The 19,200-nt window shown below is 45.1% G+C and overlaps 3 protein-coding genes across 8 annotated transcripts; all 3 read left to right on the top strand.

Annotated features, from left to right (window-relative positions):
* Positions 1-160: 160 nt before the first annotated feature.
* Positions 161-2,965, top strand: mogat3a (monoacylglycerol O-acyltransferase 3a). Of its 3 annotated transcripts, none has more exons than XM_058068110.1 (9): positions 161-448; positions 515-693; positions 762-822; positions 941-1,036; positions 1,259-1,389; positions 1,449-1,492; positions 1,562-1,652; positions 2,517-2,625; positions 2,723-2,965. In XM_058068110.1, exons 1-9 carry the CDS (start codon positions 355-357, stop codon positions 2,875-2,877), a joined length of 960 nt encoding a protein of 319 aa, XP_057924093.1. In that variant the 5' UTR covers positions 161-354; the 3' UTR covers positions 2,878-2,965. The 3 variants fall into 3 exon arrangements, with proteins under 3 accessions (XP_057924093.1, XP_057924094.1, XP_057924091.1); XM_058068108.1 differs by having other exon boundaries at positions 166-448; positions 893-1,036; XM_058068111.1 differs by lacking the exon at positions 941-1,036 and having other exon boundaries at positions 162-448.
* Positions 2,966-3,888: 923 nt separating this feature from the next.
* Positions 3,889-7,578, top strand: LOC131125787 (TSC22 domain family protein 4-like). Its single transcript, XM_058067652.1, has 5 exons — positions 3,889-4,181; positions 5,617-6,233; positions 6,309-6,436; positions 6,853-6,904; positions 7,015-7,578. The coding sequence occupies exons 2-5, from the start codon at positions 5,634-5,636 to the stop codon at positions 7,174-7,176; spliced, it is 942 nt and encodes a 313-aa protein (XP_057923635.1). The 5' UTR covers positions 3,889-4,181; positions 5,617-5,633; the 3' UTR covers positions 7,177-7,578.
* Positions 7,579-9,275: 1,697 nt separating this feature from the next.
* Positions 9,276-18,637, top strand: zgc:158659 (uncharacterized protein LOC791141 homolog). 4 transcript variants are annotated; one of them, XM_058068419.1, is made up of 28 exons: positions 9,276-9,467; positions 9,904-10,008; positions 10,111-10,214; positions 10,286-10,306; positions 10,397-10,448; positions 10,510-10,719; positions 10,827-10,894; positions 10,957-11,085; positions 12,571-12,624; positions 12,699-12,808; positions 12,881-13,022; positions 13,088-13,173; positions 13,250-13,355; positions 13,437-13,589; positions 13,671-13,802; positions 13,880-14,004; positions 14,072-14,153; positions 14,230-14,394; positions 14,479-14,582; positions 15,411-15,651; positions 15,724-15,830; positions 15,945-16,066; positions 16,146-16,224; positions 16,293-16,463; positions 16,535-16,652; positions 16,725-16,876; positions 16,974-17,122; positions 17,203-18,637. In XM_058068419.1, the coding sequence occupies exons 2-28, from the start codon at positions 9,924-9,926 to the stop codon at positions 17,325-17,327; spliced, it is 3,192 nt and encodes a 1,063-aa protein (XP_057924402.1). In that variant the 5' UTR covers positions 9,276-9,467; positions 9,904-9,923; the 3' UTR covers positions 17,328-18,637. The 4 variants fall into 4 exon arrangements, with proteins under 4 accessions (XP_057924402.1, XP_057924401.1, XP_057924400.1 ...); XM_058068418.1 differs by having other exon boundaries at positions 10,286-10,448; positions 15,411-15,510; positions 15,580-15,651; XM_058068417.1 differs by having other exon boundaries at positions 10,286-10,448.
* The last annotated feature ends 563 nt before the right edge of the window (positions 18,638-19,200 follow it).

Raw genomic sequence — 19,200 nt, 5'->3', positions numbered from 1 at the left:
CACCCAGTAGTCACTTTCAGAAGTGTAATATTTGGTATCTACTTTATTTGGTTTTTGTGACTTTTTTCAGCCTCGCGCAAAACTACGTCACTTCCTGTTACCAACATATGACTTTCACGTCGTTTTCTTCATGTGTGAGACTATTGGCCTCGTTCACTCACCACCCACGTGAACCTGATTCACTCAAAGCTGTGATTGGCCGACACCCGTCCCACCCACGAGCGCCGCGCACGCGCGCCGTGGCGAAACGCAGCGTATTGACAAAGTTTGTCTGAAAGTAGGTTACTAGACGTTTTTTGGACATCGTGACAGTGTGGATAGTGGGGGGATATAGAGCCAACAAAATTGGTGGCCATGATGATCCGCTTTGCCCCACTCAATGTCCCACTGAGGAGACGCCTTCAAACTGTTGCCGTGCTGCAGTGGATCTTCTCCTTCCTGGGCCTAGGTAACACCTACCTGTCTGTCTTCCCCAGGACATGTCCACCTGACAACCTGTTTGTTTTCCCCTCAGCCCAGTGCTGTCTTGCCGCCTTTGTCCTCCTCTTATTCTCCACTTGGTGGACGGTGGCCTTGTTCTATGTTGGTTGGCTGTGGTTGGACCGTGACACTCCCAGTCTTGGGGGTCGGAGGTCCCACTGGGTTAGGAGTTGGAGCATATGGGAATATTTCAGAGACTACTTTCCCGTAAAGGTGGATTCATTTGAATGACTGAGACAACGTGATTGATTGACGGACTGACAAGTCTCGTCTGTCTTCAGCTAGTGAAAACAGTCGACCTGGACCCAAAGAAGAACTACATCTTTGGATTTCATCCGCACGGTGAGATGCACACCTGTCTTGTTTACTTCTTGGTCTGGTCTTGTCTTACTCATTGACTTGTTCTCGCTAGGCGTGTTGGTCGCCGGAGCGTTCTGTAACTTCTGCACTGAGTCTACAGGTTTCTCCAGTCTTTTTCCCGGACTCAAGTCTCACCTGCTCATGTTGCCTTTCTGGTTCCGAGTGCCGCTGTTCAGAGAGTACATCATGAGCGGAGGTACACACCGGTCTCTCCTCCTGTTCCCCAATGAAATGTGCCTGCCATCATTGGAGTTGATTCTTGTTGATAACTGAATGGACATTGGGACCCAGAGGAAGCTGTACGCTCCCTCCTGATTGGCGCTCTCATGTGCTGCAGTTGCCTCATTTTTTCCCCAAAGGTTGTGACCTGTTAGAAGCACAGAGAAGAAGAACAATGTGGCACGTGTCTGTCTCTCAGGTCTGGTATCAAGTTCAAAGTCCAGTCTTTCCTACCTACTGAGTCGTCCTCAAGGAGGAAATGTCGCTGTCATCGCAGTGGGTGGAGCATCAGAGTCGCTGGATGCTCGGCCGGGAGCTTTAACACTACAGGTGTGAAAATAAAAGTTTAAATTTGTTCATGTCAATAAAGTTTTTGTTTTTTCATGCAGGTGCATAACAGAAAGGGCTTCATCAAAATGGCACTGAAACATGGGTGAGTGACTGGCATGTGGGCAGAGCAACTTCACAGCTCGTTTACGCGCTTGTTTTGGTGTGCACACAGAGCTCAGCTGGTTCCTGTCTTCTCCTTTGGAGAGAACGAGCTCTTCGATCAGATTCAGAACCCGACCGGTTCTCCTCTCCGGACACTACAGGTGCTTGGCAATGGAGGCGGGGACACTTAACAGCATCACAATAGGGCTATTATACAATGGAACCCGCTTAAGTCGGTACTACTTATGTCCACAATCCATCATGTGGACCAGCTCATCAAGTCCTGGTGCACCATGTTGTTATTATTACAAAAGTGCCCGTTTAAGTCAACATTGTCTTTTCTATAAAAAATGGGTACGTTTATGTATTATGTGTTGTAGTATTCTTAACTTTGTGGCATGAAACAATTATTGTCATTGTTGTCGAAACATACAACACATACAGTACCAGAAAAGTTCTGTTAAAGTATAAAATATGATATGAAAAGAGAAGAATTAAAAAAAAAATGAAGAAAACCATGTAAACCACGGTGATAACTTAAAAAAATCCTCCACTATCACCCATTCTCTGTATGCGTCTGGCCAAAGTCACAACTACATGTATAAGTAATGCAGAGTTTGAGTTTCCATATGTCAACAACCCCTTATGTTGACATAGACAGGTTCTACTGTGCATTACAGCAGTAAAGAGGAGGGTTTGTTAGCATGGGTAGGAAGTCAGTTGAGCTGTTATTAGCATCGCTTAGTTGCCGGTTGTTAATTATGCTGAGGAGCAGTTGCCCCTGATAAGCGCTGTAACCACAAGAGACGGAGCAAATTTAAACACACATGACAAAGTTAGCCACCGCACGTAAGAGATGTAGAAAGCAAAATTAATATGATATCTTATTATTAGGATGTGGCATTATCGTCCTTGTTCAGACACTCGCACATCGGAACAAATGGAAAAGTCATACAAACTAAGGTGTGTGTAAAAGTATTGCCTGTAGGTGATGTTTGTGATATCAGTCTGTTGCTCTGTGACAGGACCGGCTGCAAAGCATTATGGGAGTTGCGATGCCTCTGTTCCATGCTAGAGGAGTTTTCCAGTACAGCTTTGGACTGATGCCATACAGGAAACCCATCCTTACAGTTGGTACGATCTCGGACTCACTTTTTGGCTGGCCCTGCAGAAACAAAGTGACAAATGGTTAGCATGCGTGTCTCCGTGCCACTTAAGTGTCTGTTTGCAGTGGGGACACCCATCAGTGTCCCACCCAGTCCCAATCCTAGCAGCGAGGACATCGAGTCTCTTCATAAAGTTTACTTGGAGCGTCTGAGTGAACTGTTCGAGCAACACAAACACAGCTACGGCCTGCAGGAGCACCAACACCTGACCTTCCTTTGACCTTCTCTAACAAGATGAAAAGTGGACGAGCAATACTTCCAAAACTGTATTATAAGACCTTTCTGTCCAATAAAATGTCATGTATGTGTGACTGGGTGATTATTCCAAATCAGTGAAAAGGTGGCAGAATTCTGTGTGGTCTGAATGAAACAGAACACAAACTAATCAGTGTAATATCTGTAACTTTTGTTCAAGTATAATTACATAATAAAATAAACATTGATGTAGTAGCAGGGACCATATGAAAAATAATCATGCTTTCATTCATTCATTCATTTTCTACCGCTTTTTTCCTCACTAGGGTTGCGGGGGATGCTGGAGCCTATCCCAGCTGTCTTCGGGCGAGAGGCGGGGTACACCCTGGACTGGTCGCCAGCCAATCACAGGGCACATATAGACAAACAACCATTCACACTCACATTCATACCTATGGACAATTTGGAGTGGCCAATTAACCTAGCATGTTTTTGGAATGTGGGAGGAAACCGGAGTACCCGGAGAAAACCCACGCATGCATGGGGAGAACATGCAAACTCCACACAGAGATGGCAGAGGGTGGGAATTGAACCCTGGTCTCCTAGCTGTGAGGTCTGCGCGCTAACCACTCGACCGCCATGCCGCCTAATCATGTTTTAATATAGCAATTATCTTTTGGGGGCCTTGAATTGTGTAAAATCTCCCCCTTATACCTCTGCATGGTGGTGTTGTCACCTGCTTACGCCACAAAAACTGACTTTAATAGCTTAGTTGACTGTTGTTAACACTTTAATAAACTTAGCAAAACAAGTGCTACACATGCTACAAGCTAGGACTCCAGTCAGATAAATAATGTACCGCGATTCTTTGTAGTTGTGTGGACAATGCACGCATTCCCAACAACTGACTGAGCAATACACGGAAGTATTGTATCAACGTTTACTGGAGAAGAAGAAATTTAAAAAGTCGAAGAAAAACACGCACAAAACTTTTAGGCGTGGTGCGGTCCAGGGACGCGCATGCGCGGAGAGCGAATGTCTTCTTCCCACAGAAAAGAATCGATCCATTGTGACTACAGCGGAGGACGCGCTGCGGGGCTGTTTACATAAAGTGTACTGGCGTCCCGTGACGTCACGCATCCTGAAAATGGCATTTAACAACATTGTCATCAACCAAGTCGAAGACAAATGTGATTCATTTTGATCCTCATCCAGCAGTTCGGACGTTTCTTCTTCCTCAGGACACAAGTTTCTGAACAAGCAAGTGCTAAGAAGAAACGTGGACCGAAACAGGAAGTTGGACAACAATTCCACACAGACGTCGAATAGGTGAGACAAGAACCAATCCGACACGTCACGAACCTGAAAATAAATCAGCTGACGTGTTTAAGAAGCAGCAACTTTTCAGTCTTTTTAGTCAGTTTCAACCATACAGCGATATTACTCTATCATTCATATAATATCACTCACTATACGTAGTGATGCGTGCTTCTAAAACTTTGAATGTCATTAAAAGAATGTCATACTTTTGGCCCCTCATTTCAGAAAATGAAGCCCATATATAGATTAATTACATATACAGTAAAGTGAAATATTTCTTGCAAATTTAAGGGTTATGGTTTACAGACAATGACCTAAAACTCAGTTTCTGAGAACATGCAAACCCCACAGAGAGATGCCCAAGCTGAGAATCAAACCCAGGTCTTTCCGATCTGACTGTGTTTCCAAGAGAGCATCCATTCTATGAATTAAAAATAAACAAGAAATGCTTGAGGCAATTAATGAATGCTTCCCTCTGTAAAGAGTCAACGTCAGGACCAAGAGAGTGGTTATTGATGACTAAAAATGCCATTGAGCACACAACATATGCAGAAATATGAAGTCTTTTTTATGTTAAAGGTGGCTACATTATCCATCTTCTATGCTGCTTATCCTAACTAGGGTTGCGGGTATGCTGGAGCCTATCCCAGCTGTCTTGGGGTGAGATGCGGGGTACACCATGTACTGGTGGCCAGCCAATCCCAGGGCACATATAGACAAACAACCATTCACACTCACATTCATACCTATGGACAATTTGGAGTCGCTAATTAACCTAGCATGTTTTTGGAATGTGGGAGGAAACCGGAGTACCTGGAGAAAACCAAGGGAGAACATGCAAACTCCACACTGAGTGGCCGTGGTCTCCTAGCTGTGAGGTCTGCGCGCTAACCACTCGACCACCGTGCTGCCCGCATTTTATATTGACTTAGTTATATATTTTATTTTGACAGTTTGATTATCGCACTCCAGTCCAGGGTGTACCCCGCCTCAAGTCCAAAGTCAGCCGGGATAGGCTCCAGCATAAAAAAAATGGAAAATGTATGATCGCTCTTTCACATTTTAATGGCTATTTTTGATCGTTACAGTAATTAGGGACAAAGTTTCATATCTATGGACAATGTGGAGTCGCCAATTAACCTAACATCATACCATTTATCATCATTCATATAATTATCTCACATCATATTTCATTTTTTAAATTTTGTATTTAAGCATGTGAGCCTGGGGTAATAAAGTACTCACGCAAAAGATGAATATTATATATACGGTATATACCGTATACAGTAGGCTAGATGATGCAGTATACTAAATATACACTCCTTGTATGTCCACTGCAGAAGAAGTGTATTACCTTTACTGTTTGAACCCACTTTGTAATGAAGACACTATTTACTCTGGACCCTTGAAACCAATGTATCTTTTTACATATTTGTGTGGTCAGAGAGCGAGCGCTTGGCAATGAACTGTGAAAGGAAGAGGAGTGGCTTCCAGATCACCAGTGTGACCCCAGACTCGGGTCACACCTCAATCTCAAGCCAACCAGCTCCTGGCATGATCCTGACTGTTATCCAATCAACAACCACGTCCAGCAGTCCTGGAGGGAGCTCTTCTCAGCCCACGACACCCTCCCTGAAGAGGAAATACATATCCCATGATGCCTTAGTGCACGGAGGCTCATCGTCAAGGTTCAGACTGGTGCGGCTGGCGGGGAGCGGTTCTAGTATCAGAGGACACGGCGACACGTATCGTCGTGGCCGATGGATGTGCACAGACTTGGTGGAGCAATCGCAAGGGGTGGGGTTGAAGTCCGTCATGGACAGCATTAGACACGCCCACTCACTGGAGTCGTTGGATTCAATTAGCCGCGAAACAGGAAGAGGACTCCATTTACAACGTCGTGAAGTCAGAGGTGATGAGAAGGCGGGATTATTAGTGCACGGGGCGCCAGTCCCAATTGTGGTCAAACTCCCGGAGGATAATACTTCAGACTCGACCCCTCCTGCGCCACAGCGTGCACAAAACATCCCTCCTTCGTTACAGCTGTCCATAAGGGGGGAGGTATGACCAAATATCGCCAATGAATTATTTTGTTTTCACGACTTCGCAAACCACAGCTTTGTCTTCTGGTCTCAGTCTGTCCTCAGGCTGTCTCGCTCTCAGCCAAGCTCGCCCCCTCCTGAATCGGTCCATCTAACCCCTGTTCAGGCTCCAGCGGCCTTTGGCCTTGACCAGAGTCTCTTCAGCCTTCCTGCACACATCAGGTATTTTGTGTCGGTCTGGAGACCACACCGCTAATCTAATCCTTAAAACATTTAACCTGCACTCAGTCAGTAGACTTTATAAACACAATGTGTCCATGCAAAGACATTTACAGTGGAACCCATTTAAGTCGATCCCGTTTATCCTAGCAAACAATCTGTGTTGACCGATTTCTCGGTGCACAATGTTCTTGTTGTTACTAAAACGTCCTGCTGACATCCGTGGTTGACAAACAATTTGAGACCTGAAGAGGACATTTTGTTGAAAAATCTGCCCCTTTACGTCAACATGTGTTGTGTAGTATAACTTTTCAAAATCCTTTTCAAAAATATGTCATTTGAGAGCATGTTACCATGTACACTTTACACTTTTTGTCCAATGGATGTGTTGTACAAGTCACTGATGTTTTATCTTCCAGTAGTTGCAGTAGTAGTGTCGTTGCCATTGACAACAAGATTCAACAGGCAATGGTGAGCGGTCTGAATATTAGTCTTATCTACCAAAGGTTCTACAAAAACAAGCTCATCTGAAGAGCGGATGCAAACTCACCAATGCTGTCTTGACCTTTGACCTCCCTCAGGACCTGGTGAAGAGTCACCTGATGCTGGCTGTGCGGGAGGAGGTGGAGCTTCTGAGGGAGCAAATCAAAGAGCTGCAAGAGAAGAACCAGCAGCTGGAAGCCGAGAACCACATTCTGCGCACACACAAACCCACACACATTCGGACATCGTCACCACGCTAACAAGCGGACAAGATGGAGAAATGAACACTCGTCCATCTAAAGAGGGAGTGGTAAGGTGATCGTGACAGCACAACTCCTGTTCTTTCTGTCAAATAAACAAAAAATGGTTGATTTCTGTTAAAACTGTGGAACTGTGGAAGCTTTCAGACAAGGCAACTTGTGTATAAATTGTGCGTTTATGCAGAGCTGACATGCTCTGTACAAAATGTGGATTTACACAAAAAGTGGGAATTTTGGGGATGTGGAAAATAAATAGCTTGAATGAGCTGAATGTTTCGCTGTTGGAATGATTTGAATCCGTTGAGAAATGTGGAAGTATTGTAACAATACTTAAGATTAAAAAAAAATGAATGTTCTAATATGGATGTCCTGAATGCGCGGAATGTTTTCATGTTAGAATAGTTTAATAAATGTGGGAAATGGGAATGTTGACGTGGAAAATGTGGCATTAGAATTAGAATAGAACATTGTAGAAATGTTTTGAAATGCGTCAATGGATAGTCGGTGTGTCTGGAATCACCCGAACATTGTGCTGTAGGAATGGCTTGAATCACCGGAATCGGAACGCCAAGCAATGTGTGGCTTCGGTGGTGGTCAAAGCAAAAAGTCAGGTGTGGAAGGAGTTTGGTAAGGCCATGAAGCACAATTTTTGGTCAGCTTCCAAGAGGTTCTGGCCAACACATCAGATCTTCGCTATTTACAGTGGGAATGAAGGCGCTAGGGTCACACCATCCGTAGAAGAAGCAGAGTCTGAGGACATAAACGTATCTACAGTACATCACTGTGACTGAGGTATAGCAATGAAAAAACTGCTCAGTTCAACCTGGCTCTGGACCTTGGGACTGTCTTGTTTTGACACATCTTTGCAACATTCTATGGAAGTCGGGAACAGCACCTTTGGATTGGCTGGCACCCTTTTCAAGAAGGGTGTCCGGAGGGTGCATGCAGGGGATGACACACCTCGGCCTCTTAGGGAAAATCTACTGCAGAGAACAGTTAGCCAAACGTCAGCTACAGGAAGTGCTATGTGCTATATGTTGTGTTTTTTTCTTGCAGGGGTGCTGCAGAAATACGGGATTGGTGGCACGGGAACAGGGTTTACTGCATTCCCAGCAGTCAAGCCTGTTCACAATGAACGTTGTTGACGTCTGCCAAGCTTGCTCTTTATCACAGATTATGTTCATAATTTATTACAGAATTTGTCAAGTGTCCAGTTGGGGGGGGGGGGGGGGGGGCTCAAGAGCTTGTCTTTACTATTTGCATATTATGTAGTCCTGATGGCCTCATCAAGCTGTGACCTTGAGCATTTACTTGGTCTCAGTGCGAGACTCAGAACCTCTGAATGTAAGGTGATGGTTCTCATCTGAAGAAAGGGTGCATTTCACTCTTTGGGTTGGTGAGTGAGGTCTTACCCCAGTCAGATCTTGTTCACCGGCTGATGTGTCCATCATTTCAACAGCTGCAAAACAAACAGGTGATGACACCAAGAGTTAATAAATTGACATTTATTTTCCTATCTTCCTTTATATTTACTATATCCACAGTAAATGACAGTATTTAGGACCCATGTCAGTGGACGTGGAAAAAAAGCCTTGTGACACTTCCTTCCAACATTGGCTTCACAAAGTGAACAAATGATGGAAACAAAATTCTGATATTTTATCCACATGGCATTAATTAACACATCATTTTTCGCATTATGTCAAATCGTGTAAAAGTTGATTTTACCTAGCGTAATTGTCTTTGTTGACAACTTATGTGTGTTTCTGTGCGTGTGCAACATTAACAGCTGATGTGACATCACTGATCCGCAGCCTTGTTCAGAGATCGTCATTTCCGAACAGATGCAGCTCTCTCGACACCATAGTGAAGGACTGCTGGTGTTTTCTTTTCTAATGAGTTGTCCATTCCACTGTTCACACTTAAAAGTGCAAACAAGTTGCAGCGATAATGAGACTCACTCTTGTCCTAAAGTAATCACTTACAAAGTCCATAAAACCGAATTACAAGGTAATAAGCGAGAGCTGCTGTTTCGTGACGACGCTGGCCCTTTAAGAGAGGAAGCGGCAAGATAAGCGACCCCCCACCCTCACCCCCTTTCCTCCATCACATTGTTCTGCTGCTGCCGGCAAGCAGCAGCTTCCTCCTCACACATCTCGCTGATGTGGAAAGACGCCATTTGTAATGGACCTCCTTGTTCGTGCGTGTGGCGGTGGTCGACACACATCTAAGAGCTGGTAGTCCACCATGCTGTGAGACAAGACACACCGCTGGACCAGGACCGAGCTCAGGTGACGCGCACACACGCACAGTGAACAAAGAGCCAGTGCCTGATGCTACCTTTTGTGTTGTCATGGAAACCATCCGTCATAAGTTCTGAGTAGAGTAGGGGGCAGAAAGAGAGGACGAGAGGACAGAGAAGGAGACTAGATGATCCCGTCATTGTGTCATCAAGACTGCACCTTCATAACGATGTTGATGACAAGTCCCCTTCCTCGCGCAGCAACAGGAAATGTGTGTGTGCGCGTGCACGTGTCCTACTTTTTGGTCTTTGTTTGATGGCCTTATAGAAAACACACAAAGACACGAAGACCAGAATGGAAGGTGAAGGAAAGAACAAACATTTAGCTTTCATGAAACTTTATGTCCACCATGCTATTTGCCTCCAAAGGATCCACGTTAAAGTTGAAGTCCACGTCGTTAGTGTGTCCACCTGTCTGTTCCTAGGAGCCTGAGTTGAGGCAGTTATGGCTCCCAGACCGTCGTCAGGGGAACTATGGGGTCTCCATCTGATGCCCCCCCGCATCCTGGTGGACTGCTGCCTTCCCAATGGTACAAGGTCGTTCCGATGATGTCTGATGGCTGCTGATGTCATTCCTGTTCTCTGTTGTCCTTGTCTTCTCGAACGCAACACTCTTGTTGTCATGTGTGCAGGCATGATGGTGAGTCTGGAGTGTCTTCGAGAGACTCCTCTCATCAGCATCAAACAGCAGCTTTTCACCGAGGCCAGGAAGTATCCACTCTACCACCTTCTGCAGGTACGGCAGAGCCATGAAGCCTCCGATCAGAACCTGCAGCAGAACATAACCTCTGATCTGCGGCCGAACAGGAGGAGTCCAGCTACATCTTCGTAGGTGTGACCCAGGAAGCTGAGCGGGAGGAGTTTTATGACGAGACAAGGCGGCTGTGTGACCTTCGACTGTTTCACCCCATTCTTAAGGTGATCGAGCCCCTGGGAAACCGTGAGGAGAAGATCTTGAACCGGGAGATTGGTAAGAGGTGGTACGTTGAGGTGGTCCGTAAAGCCCGGACTGGAATTACATTTCTGAGCAGGATTTGCAATCGGGATGCCGGTGTGTGAGTTTGAGATGATGAAGGACCCTGAGGTGCAGGATTTCCGTCGTGCCATACTGGGTGTCTGCAGGGAGGCCATGGAGGAGCGTGAGGGGGGCGGCGCCCATAGCCAAGCCCTCTACGTTTATCCCCCAAATGTGGAGTCCAGCCCTCAACTCCCACAGCACATCTACAGCAAGCTGGACAAAGGTTCTCGACTCAGCAAGCACTTTCATTGTCATGCGGATTTTACCATGAAGAAACTTCCAGTAGGACCACAAGAAACCAAAGAAGTGTTTCCTTGTGTCTCTGTGCAGGGAGATTGATCGTAACCATCTGGGTGATCGTGTCTCCGTCCAACTCCAAACAGAAATACACTTTGAAGGTAACCATCATTATGATTGTGTCAGTTACTCACCTGAGAAATGAATATTCTTTTCTCCAAAGGTGAGCCATGACAGCCTACCTGAGCAGTTGATAGCAGAGTCCATCAGGAAGAAGAGCAGATCCATGCACCTTTCACCTCAGCAGCTCCGCCTGTGTGTCCAGGAGTATCAGGGCCAATACATCCTGAAGGTACACCTCTAGTGTGTCTACTGTATATGGCCTTGCAGTGCAGGTACATCAAATTTGTTGATGGCATCATACTGAAGCTCTGCTATGTGCATTGTCGGACCGACGTGTTAGCACGGGTTTCTGATGATGACGGCATCGGTCCTGGCGTCAGTGCATCTGTTGAGGAATATAAAGAATGGAATGGAATGGCCTTAATTGTCGTTATACAAAATGTACAACGAGATTGGAGAGCTTCTCCTTTCAGTGCAGTAGTCGAGTTAAAAAAGTATACAAAAAGTAGAGTAAAAATTTAACAATATACTATATACAAGGTAGCGGCACGGCGGTCAAGTGGTTAGCGTGTAGACCTCACAGCGAGGAGACTAGGGTTTGATTCCACCCTTGGCCATCTCTGTGTGGAGTTTGCATGTTCTCCCCGTGCATGCGTGGGTTTTCTCCGGGTACTCCGGTTTCCTCCCACATTCCAAAAACATGCTAGGTTAATTAGCCACTCCAAATTGACTCCACATTGTCCATAGATATGAAACTTTGTCCCTTATTACTGTAACGATCAAAAATAGCCATTCAAATGTGAAAGAGCGATCATACATTTTCCATTTTTTTATGCTGGAGCCTATCCCAGCTGACTTTGGACTGGAGTGCGATAATCAAACTGTAAATATATTGTAAGTCAATATAAAATGCGGGCAGCACGGTGGTCGAGTGGTTAGCGCACAGACCTCACAGCTAGGAGACCACGACCTCTCTGTGTGGAGTTTGCATGTTCTCCCCTAGTTTTCTCCAGGTACTCCGGTTTCCTCCCACATTCCAAAAACATGCTAGGTTAATTAGCCACTCCAAATTGTCCATAGGTATGAATGTGAGTGTGAATGGTTGTTTGTCTATATGTGCCCTGTGATTGGCTGGCCACCAGTCCGGGGTGTAACCCGTCTCTCGCCCGAAGACAGCTGGGATAGGCTCCAGCACCCCCCGCGACCCTCGTGAGGAAAAAGCGGTAGAAAATGAATGAATGAATATACAAGGTATATACAAGATATCCAAAATGGACATATAGATATATTAATTTTAGTGCAATGATAAATGGGTGCAAATAATGACTGGTGTATACAGATGAGTAAAGTCACATATGCGTGTATTGTATTGGGTTGTTAAATAAATAAATATAACAGAGGCTAATGAATAGCGGGGAATAAAATAGAAATGTCACCATACACGTAATGTGTCATGTAGCATTATTTACATTTTATTTCATTTTAAGTGACTGGTTTGTCATTGGTGGCAATGTTGTTGTTGTGTTTTTAATTAGTGATTTGTTTGTGCCAAACAAGACACAATCCATTTTTATATGTGGTTAGACCCAATATTTTTGCTGTTTACATCAATCTGAATCAAATCTGGATATGATCAAAATCAGATTTTGATCAGCGGTTTTAACAAGGCCTGTTTATGTCACCTGTCCGTCACTGACCCACTACTACTCCTTAGGTGTGTGGCTGTGATGAGTACCTGTTGGAAAAGTATCCTCTCAGTCAGTACAAGGTAACCGCTTGCAGACAGAACCATTCACACGGACGGGTTCCTCAAAACTGTCTCACCTGTCTGGACACCCGTAGTACATCCGCTCCTGTATCATCGTGGGTCGCCTTCCTCACCTCATGCTGGTCTCCAAAGACAGTCTCTACTCACAGCTTCCCGCTTCCGGCTTTGTCACGCCTTCATACAGGTTCGGCTGCCAATCAAATAGAGAACAAATTAATATGTTCGCCGCTTCAAAAAAGGTTTGTTTCTGTTTCAGTCGTCGAACTCCGCAGCCATCTCCCTGTCTCGGAGGATCCGACGGTTCTCCTCCACGCTCGCTGTGGGCATTCAACACCCGGCTGCGGGTTCGACTGCTCTGTGCCACCTATGTCAACGTAAACATCCGAGATATCGACAAGGTCTGTCTACCCTCGATCGGTCTTTGTGTCTTTGTCGCTCTGTGTCTGATGCCATGCGTGTGCAGATCTATGTACGGACGGGTATTTATCATGGAGGAGAGCCACTCTGTGACAATGTCAACACACAAAGAGTCCCCTGCTCCAATCCAAGGTAACACGCCAAACACCTGACTACACGCTGACTGAAACCTCGACACACATCTGAAGTCAGTTTGTCGTGAGTCCAGGTGGAACGAGTGGCTGACCTATGACATCTACCTGTCTGACCTCCCTCGCTCAGCCAGAGTCTGCCTGTCTATCTGCTCCGTGAAGGGAAGAAAAGGGGCCAAGGAGGTACAAAAAAGAGATGAAGTGAAATAGCAAGTTAGAGAAGAACCTACCAAATTAAAGTCTCTCTATGCATTTGTGTGTCAGGAACATTGTCCACTGGCCTGGGGAAACGTCAACCTCTTTGACTATAAGGACATTCTGGTGTCAGGGAAAGTGGCGCTCAGTTTGTGGCCCGTCCCTCACGGACTCGAGGACCTCCTGAACCCCATCGGAGTGGCCAGTTCCAATCCTAACAAGGTACACGACAAGGTGTTCTGGTGTCCTGCGTCACAAAGTAAATCAAGTCCACTGATTGGTCACTGACACATTCACCTCTAGGAGTCGCCTTGTGTAGAACTTGAGTTCTCCTGGTTCAACCAGCCGGTGATGTTTCCCGATGAGCAACAAATTGAAGAACACGCCAACTGGACCATCAGCAGAGAGTTAGGCCTCAATTACACACACGGCCTGGTAGCATACACACAAACACACACACACACAGTCCTGTAACAGACAAAGTGTAAAAGACAAAGTGTGTTGTGTTGTAGAACAGTCGTCTGGCATGTGACAGCAGCGTTTCAGCAGCGGATGCTGAGCAGCTTCGGGGTCTCTGCTGTAAAGATCCTCTCTATGAGCTCTCTGAACAAGAGAAGGACTTCCTGTGGAGACACAGGTGAGGACACAACTAACATGTGTCATCCTTACTGTAGTATATCTATATGTATTTTGTCTCTTTGCAGACATTACTGTGTCAATATTCCAGAGTCTCTTCCAAAGTTGCTTCTTTCCGTAAAGTGGAATTCCAGAGATGAAGTATCTCAGGTAGGAGAAAGAAACACAAGGAGCGAGTGTACATTTGTGACAGAGCACCTAACTCATCGTCCCCCTCCACTTTTAGATGTACTGTTTGTTGAAGGAGTGGCCTCTCATGGAACCCGAGCTGGCTCTGGAGTTGTTGGACTGTAACTTCCCTGACCCGGTGGTGAGAGAATTTGCGCTGCGCTGCCTGGTCCAGAGTCTGACGGACGACAAGCTGTCCCAGTACTTGCTGCAACTCGTACAGGTTCGCTCCTCTCACTGGGGGACGGTATGTTGCTCTCCGTGGACACAAGCGGATGTAGGCAAGTTTTGGAATTGGTATTTCCAGGTGCTGAAGTACGAGATGTACCTGGACAACCCGCTGGCCCGTTTCCTGATAAAGAAGGCGCTGACCAATCAGAGGATAGGACACTTCTTCTTCTGGCATCTCAAGTGAGCAAAGCGGATGACTTATGAAGTGAACACATGAAACACTACATCATTTCCGGGTTGTTGTCTTCAGGTCTGAAATGAATAAAACACACATATTTTTAATATTTTTATCAATATAATATATCTGTGACAACATAAATAAAGAACAATATAAAACAATGTGGGCGGCACGGCGGTCCAGTGGTTAGCGCACAGACCTCACAGCTAGGAGACCAGGGTTCAATTCCCACCCTCGGCCATCTCTGTGTGGAGTTTGCATGTTCTCCCCGTGCATGCGTGGGTTTTCTCCGGTTACTCCGGTTTCCTCCCACATTCCAAAAACATGCTAGGTTAATTGGCGACTTCAAATTGTCCATAGGTATGAATGTGAGTGTGAATGGTTGTTTGTCTATATGTGCCCTGTGATTGGCTGGCGACCAGTCCAGGGTGTACCCCGCCTCTCGCCTGAAGACAGCTGGGATAGGCTCCAGCACCCCCCGCGACCCTCGTGAGGAAAAGCGGTAGAAAATGAATGAATGAATGAATAAAACAATGTAACAATAGCAACAAACTAATACAATTATTCCTTATATTTATACAATTGTTAGCCCTCCTGTGTCCAAACCCTGAGTTTGTAACAATATAAAATATATTTAAATTATAATAGTAACAAAGTAACGATATATAAACAACACAACAAAAAAAAGATATACATAAGAGAACTTAAAAATATCAACGTCATCATGCTAGAATATATATAATATATATATAATATCAATATGTTTTGTTTATGGTGGTTAAAACATTGTAAATCTAACAAAACAAAACAACTACTAACTTCCTCTTCAGGTCCGAAATGCACAACAAGACGGTGTCGCGTCGTTTTGGTCTGCTGCTTGAAGCCTTCTGCAGAGCCTGTGGCATGTACCTGAAACACCTGAACCGACAGGTGAGCTCCTCTGGTCAATCGCACATGCATTTTCGGATTATCAGGAGGCCCCTGTGTGTGTTCCTGCAGGTGGAGGCCATGGATAAACTGGTCAACCTCACAGATACTCTGAAACAAGAAAAGAAGGACGAGACGCAGAAAGTAAGAAAAAGTCATGAACATCACGTCTGATGTCACGTCTGACTCACCTGCGATTCTGTGATTGGTTCTCAGACTCAGATGAAGTTCCTGGTTGAACATATGTCCCGTCCAGATTACATGGAAGCTCTGCAAGGATTTGTCTCTCCTCTGAACCCAGTGCACCAGCTGGGACACCTCAGGTGACACACACCCATGGTGCTGCTTAGCTAATAAACAATGCTATGCTAAATGCTATGCTATGCTAAGACAGTGGTCACCTGACTTCAACACTGCCAAATAATATGTGTCGCCAGGCTGGAGGAGTGTAGGATCATGTCATCAGCAAAGCGCCCCTTGTGGTTAAACTGGGAGAACCCTGACATCATGTCTGAACTGCTCTTCACCAACAATGAGATCATCTTCAAGAATGGAGATGGTAGAACCTTTTCTGCGGGTGGAGCAGAAGCATATTAACAGCACTGGGAATTGTGGGTAATGAGGTTCTTGTGTTGCAGACTTGCGGCAGGACATGCTGACGCTGCAAATCATCAAGATCATGGAGAACATCTGGCAGAACCAAGGCCTAGACCTGCGGTGAGACCGGTGACCTCATCATGGTATCATGACATCATCCTCATTGTATGTACGTACGTGTCCCTTAGGATGCTCCCGTACGGATGCCTGTCCATCGGAGACTGTGTGGGTCTCATCGAGGTGGTGAAGAACAGTTTCACTATCATGCAGATTCAGTGTAAAGGAGGCCTGAAGGGGGCGCTGCAGTTTAACTCCAACACTCTGCACCACTGGATCAAAGACAAAAACCGTGGAGAGGCGTCAGTATCCGCCCGTCTTTCTTGTTTACCCGTTTGGCGAACTGTAACCCGTCTCTTCTTCTTTCTCTCAGTTACGATCGAGCCATCGACTTGTTCACCAGGTCTTGTGCTGGTTATTGCGTGGCGACGTTCATTCTGGGAATCGGTGACCGCCACAACTCAAACATCATGGTGAAGGAGAACGGGCAGGTGTGTGTTTGCGCTTCCTGATTCCGCCCCCTGCGCAGCTTCCTGTTCCAACTCTGACCTGACTTCCTGCAGCTATTTCACATCGACTTCGGTCACTTCCTGGACCACAAGAAGAAGAAGTTTGGCTACAAGCGGGAGCGAGTTCCTTTCGTGCTAACGCAGGACTTCCTGATTGTCATCAGCAAAGGAGTCCAGGAGTCAACCAAGACAAAAGAGTTTGACAGGTCTCTCGTCTCGCCTGTGTGCCTGTCTGCTATCCTCCCCCGTCTAAACCAAAGTTGGAGAGATCTCACTTTCCTCACCTGTCTCACCCCGTCTCAGGTTCCAGGAGATGTGTTACAAAGCGTACCTGGCGATCCGTCAGCACGCCAGCCTCTTCATCAACTTGTTCTCGCTGCTGCTTGGCTGTGGGATGCCTGAACTTCAGAGCTTTGATGACATCGCCTACCTGAGGAAGACCCTCGCGCTGGGTAACACAAACACTCCCACAAATACAATATTGAAACCAAACACCACAAATAATTAGTTATGATATTTTTTTTTGTGTCAGAGAAAAGCCAGCAGGAGGCGCTGGAGTATTTTACTAAACAAATGAATGACGCTCACCATGGAGGCTGGAGCACCAAGATGGACTGGATCTTCCACACGATTCGACATATGCCCAATGAGCACTAAAACACACACACACACACACACACACGGAAGCACTAAATGTTGTCATGGCAACATGACTCTCAGGGTTGTAGGTCAGAGAATGCCAAAGGCGTCTTCCATTCGGTGCTAATGTTAGCCAGTTAGCTGCTGTTGTAGCATATATTTCAATCAAACTTTATTGAGAAGAGCAATAAACTCAAGACAATCAGCCCGAGGCAATCAGAGTGGGCAATACTGCAAATTTTGATATCAATCAGATACCAAGTAAATACATGGCCAGTAGTACTTTTTACTTGAAATTTTTTAAGATCATTGAATAGTTTTGCCTTTTAATATGTCGGTCATGATTATAATCAGAATAAAATGCAAATATTTTAAATATTTTTATCAACAATCTTATTTGTGACAACATAAATAAAGAACGATATAAAACAATATCAACAAACTAATACAATTATTCCTTATATTTATACAATTGTTAGCCCTCCTGTGTCCAAACCCTGAGTTTGTAACAATGTAAAATATATTTAAATTATAATAGCGACAAAGTAACGATATAACAACACAACAACAAAAAAAGATATACATAAGAGAACTTAAAAATATCAACGTCATCACACTAGAATCAATCTAATAGTGATACTACCCTAGGTTTAGATCTGATCAATATTTGGATTGAGCCCCCTTCACTAACCGATCAAGGAAAACTAGGCGCCATTTCAGTCTGAATTTGGTTTCTCTATAATATCAATATGTTTGTTTATGGCGATTAAAACATTGTAAATCTAGCAAAACAAAACAACTACTAACTTCCTCTTGACTGAATCAACTGTGACCATTTCTTTCATTTCTTCATGTTACCTTGAAAAAAAAAAACAATCAGCTGCTCGTTAGCATTGTTGCTAACTGTCATTAGCTAGCTATCTAAATGTGACAACAACTAGGATGTTAGTCTAAGGCTTGTTTGTGCTCAGGTCAGAGGTCAGGTCGCATCGTGCACCTAATATCAGTGATACTTTGTTGCCATGGTGATGATGAAAAGCTGTGATTGTAAGATTTCAGTAGGAATGACTGCCTCATGTATTTGATGCAGATGTAATCATTGTCTATTGATTTATGATGAGTTAACTTTTTTTTTTTGTCGTTCAACGCACACGATGAGTGAATCACTGAAGAAACTTTGATCTCCTACTGTATGTTGCAATCTTGTATTCGATACGGAGAGACTTATTCGCTGTTACGTTTGCCATTATTGTTCAAATTGGAGCGCATGGCTGCATCACGTTTGCACTAATAAAGTGACTTTTGTTTATAAGCCACTGAAAAATATTCTGGTCGCCTGAGGATGCATTTCACAATAACAGCAGTCTGTTCAAATACATTCATTCATTCATTTCTATACTGTTTATTCTCACGAGGGTCGCGGGCATGCTGGAGCCTATCCCAGCTGTCTTCGGGCGTGAGGCGGGGTACACACTGGAAATGAATGAATGAATGAATTGCAATTTACTAATATAATTTCCACTGCTTTTCACTCTTTCACATTGCCTCCACCCACTGAGACAAAGGAAGAAAAACCTCAAATGCACCAAGGCACCAGTGAAGCACATCTGAGCCGGGCCAAGGGCGGGGCAAATGACCGGGCCCTTTAAACTGACATTCATTCATTTTCTACCGCTTTTCCTCACGAGGGTCGCGGGGGTGCTGGAGCCTATCCCAGCTGTCTTTGGGCATAAGGCGGGGTACACCCTAGACTGGTCGCCAGCCAATCACAGGGCACATATAGACAAACAACCATTCACACTCACATTCATACCTATGGACAATTTGGAGTCGCCAATTAACCTAGCATGTTTTTGGAATGTGGGAGGAAACCGGAGTACCACACATGCAC

This window comes from Doryrhamphus excisus, chromosome 3 (assembly GCF_030265055.1).
Source record: "Doryrhamphus excisus isolate RoL2022-K1 chromosome 3, RoL_Dexc_1.0, whole genome shotgun sequence".
Taxonomy (NCBI): Eukaryota; Metazoa; Chordata; class Actinopteri; order Syngnathiformes; family Syngnathidae; genus Doryrhamphus; species Doryrhamphus excisus.
This window is presented reverse-complemented; position numbering and strand designations above follow the sequence as displayed.

Excerpts from the sequence above, each read along its gene's own strand:
- zgc:158659 (XM_058068417.1), top strand. The coding sequence starts at position 9,924 with ATGGCTCCCAGACCGTCGTCAGGGGAACTATGGGGTCTCCATCTGATG. Across the intron at positions 14,583-15,410 it reads TTCTTCTTCTGGCATCTCAA|GTCCGAAATGCACAACAAGA; the intron begins GTGAGCAAAGCG and ends CTTCCTCTTCAG. Across the intron at positions 16,464-16,534 it reads GACAAAAACCGTGGAGAGGC|TTACGATCGAGCCATCGACT; the intron begins GTCAGTATCCGC and ends TCTTTCTCTCAG.
- LOC131125787 (XM_058067652.1), top strand. The coding sequence starts at position 5,634 with ATGAACTGTGAAAGGAAGAGGAGTGGCTTCCAGATCACCAGTGTGACC. Across the intron at positions 6,234-6,308 it reads AGCTGTCCATAAGGGGGGAG|TCTGTCCTCAGGCTGTCTCG; the intron begins GTATGACCAAAT and ends TTCTGGTCTCAG. Across the intron at positions 6,437-6,852 it reads AGCCTTCCTGCACACATCAG|TAGTTGCAGTAGTAGTGTCG; the intron begins GTATTTTGTGTC and ends TTTATCTTCCAG.
- mogat3a (XM_058068108.1), top strand. The coding sequence starts at position 355 with ATGATGATCCGCTTTGCCCCACTCAATGTCCCACTGAGGAGACGCCTT. Across the intron at positions 823-892 it reads CTTTGGATTTCATCCGCACG|GCGTGTTGGTCGCCGGAGCG; the intron begins GTGAGATGCACA and ends TGTTCTCGCTAG. Across the intron at positions 1,037-1,258 it reads AGAGTACATCATGAGCGGAG|GTCTGGTATCAAGTTCAAAG; the intron begins GTACACACCGGT and ends TCTGTCTCTCAG.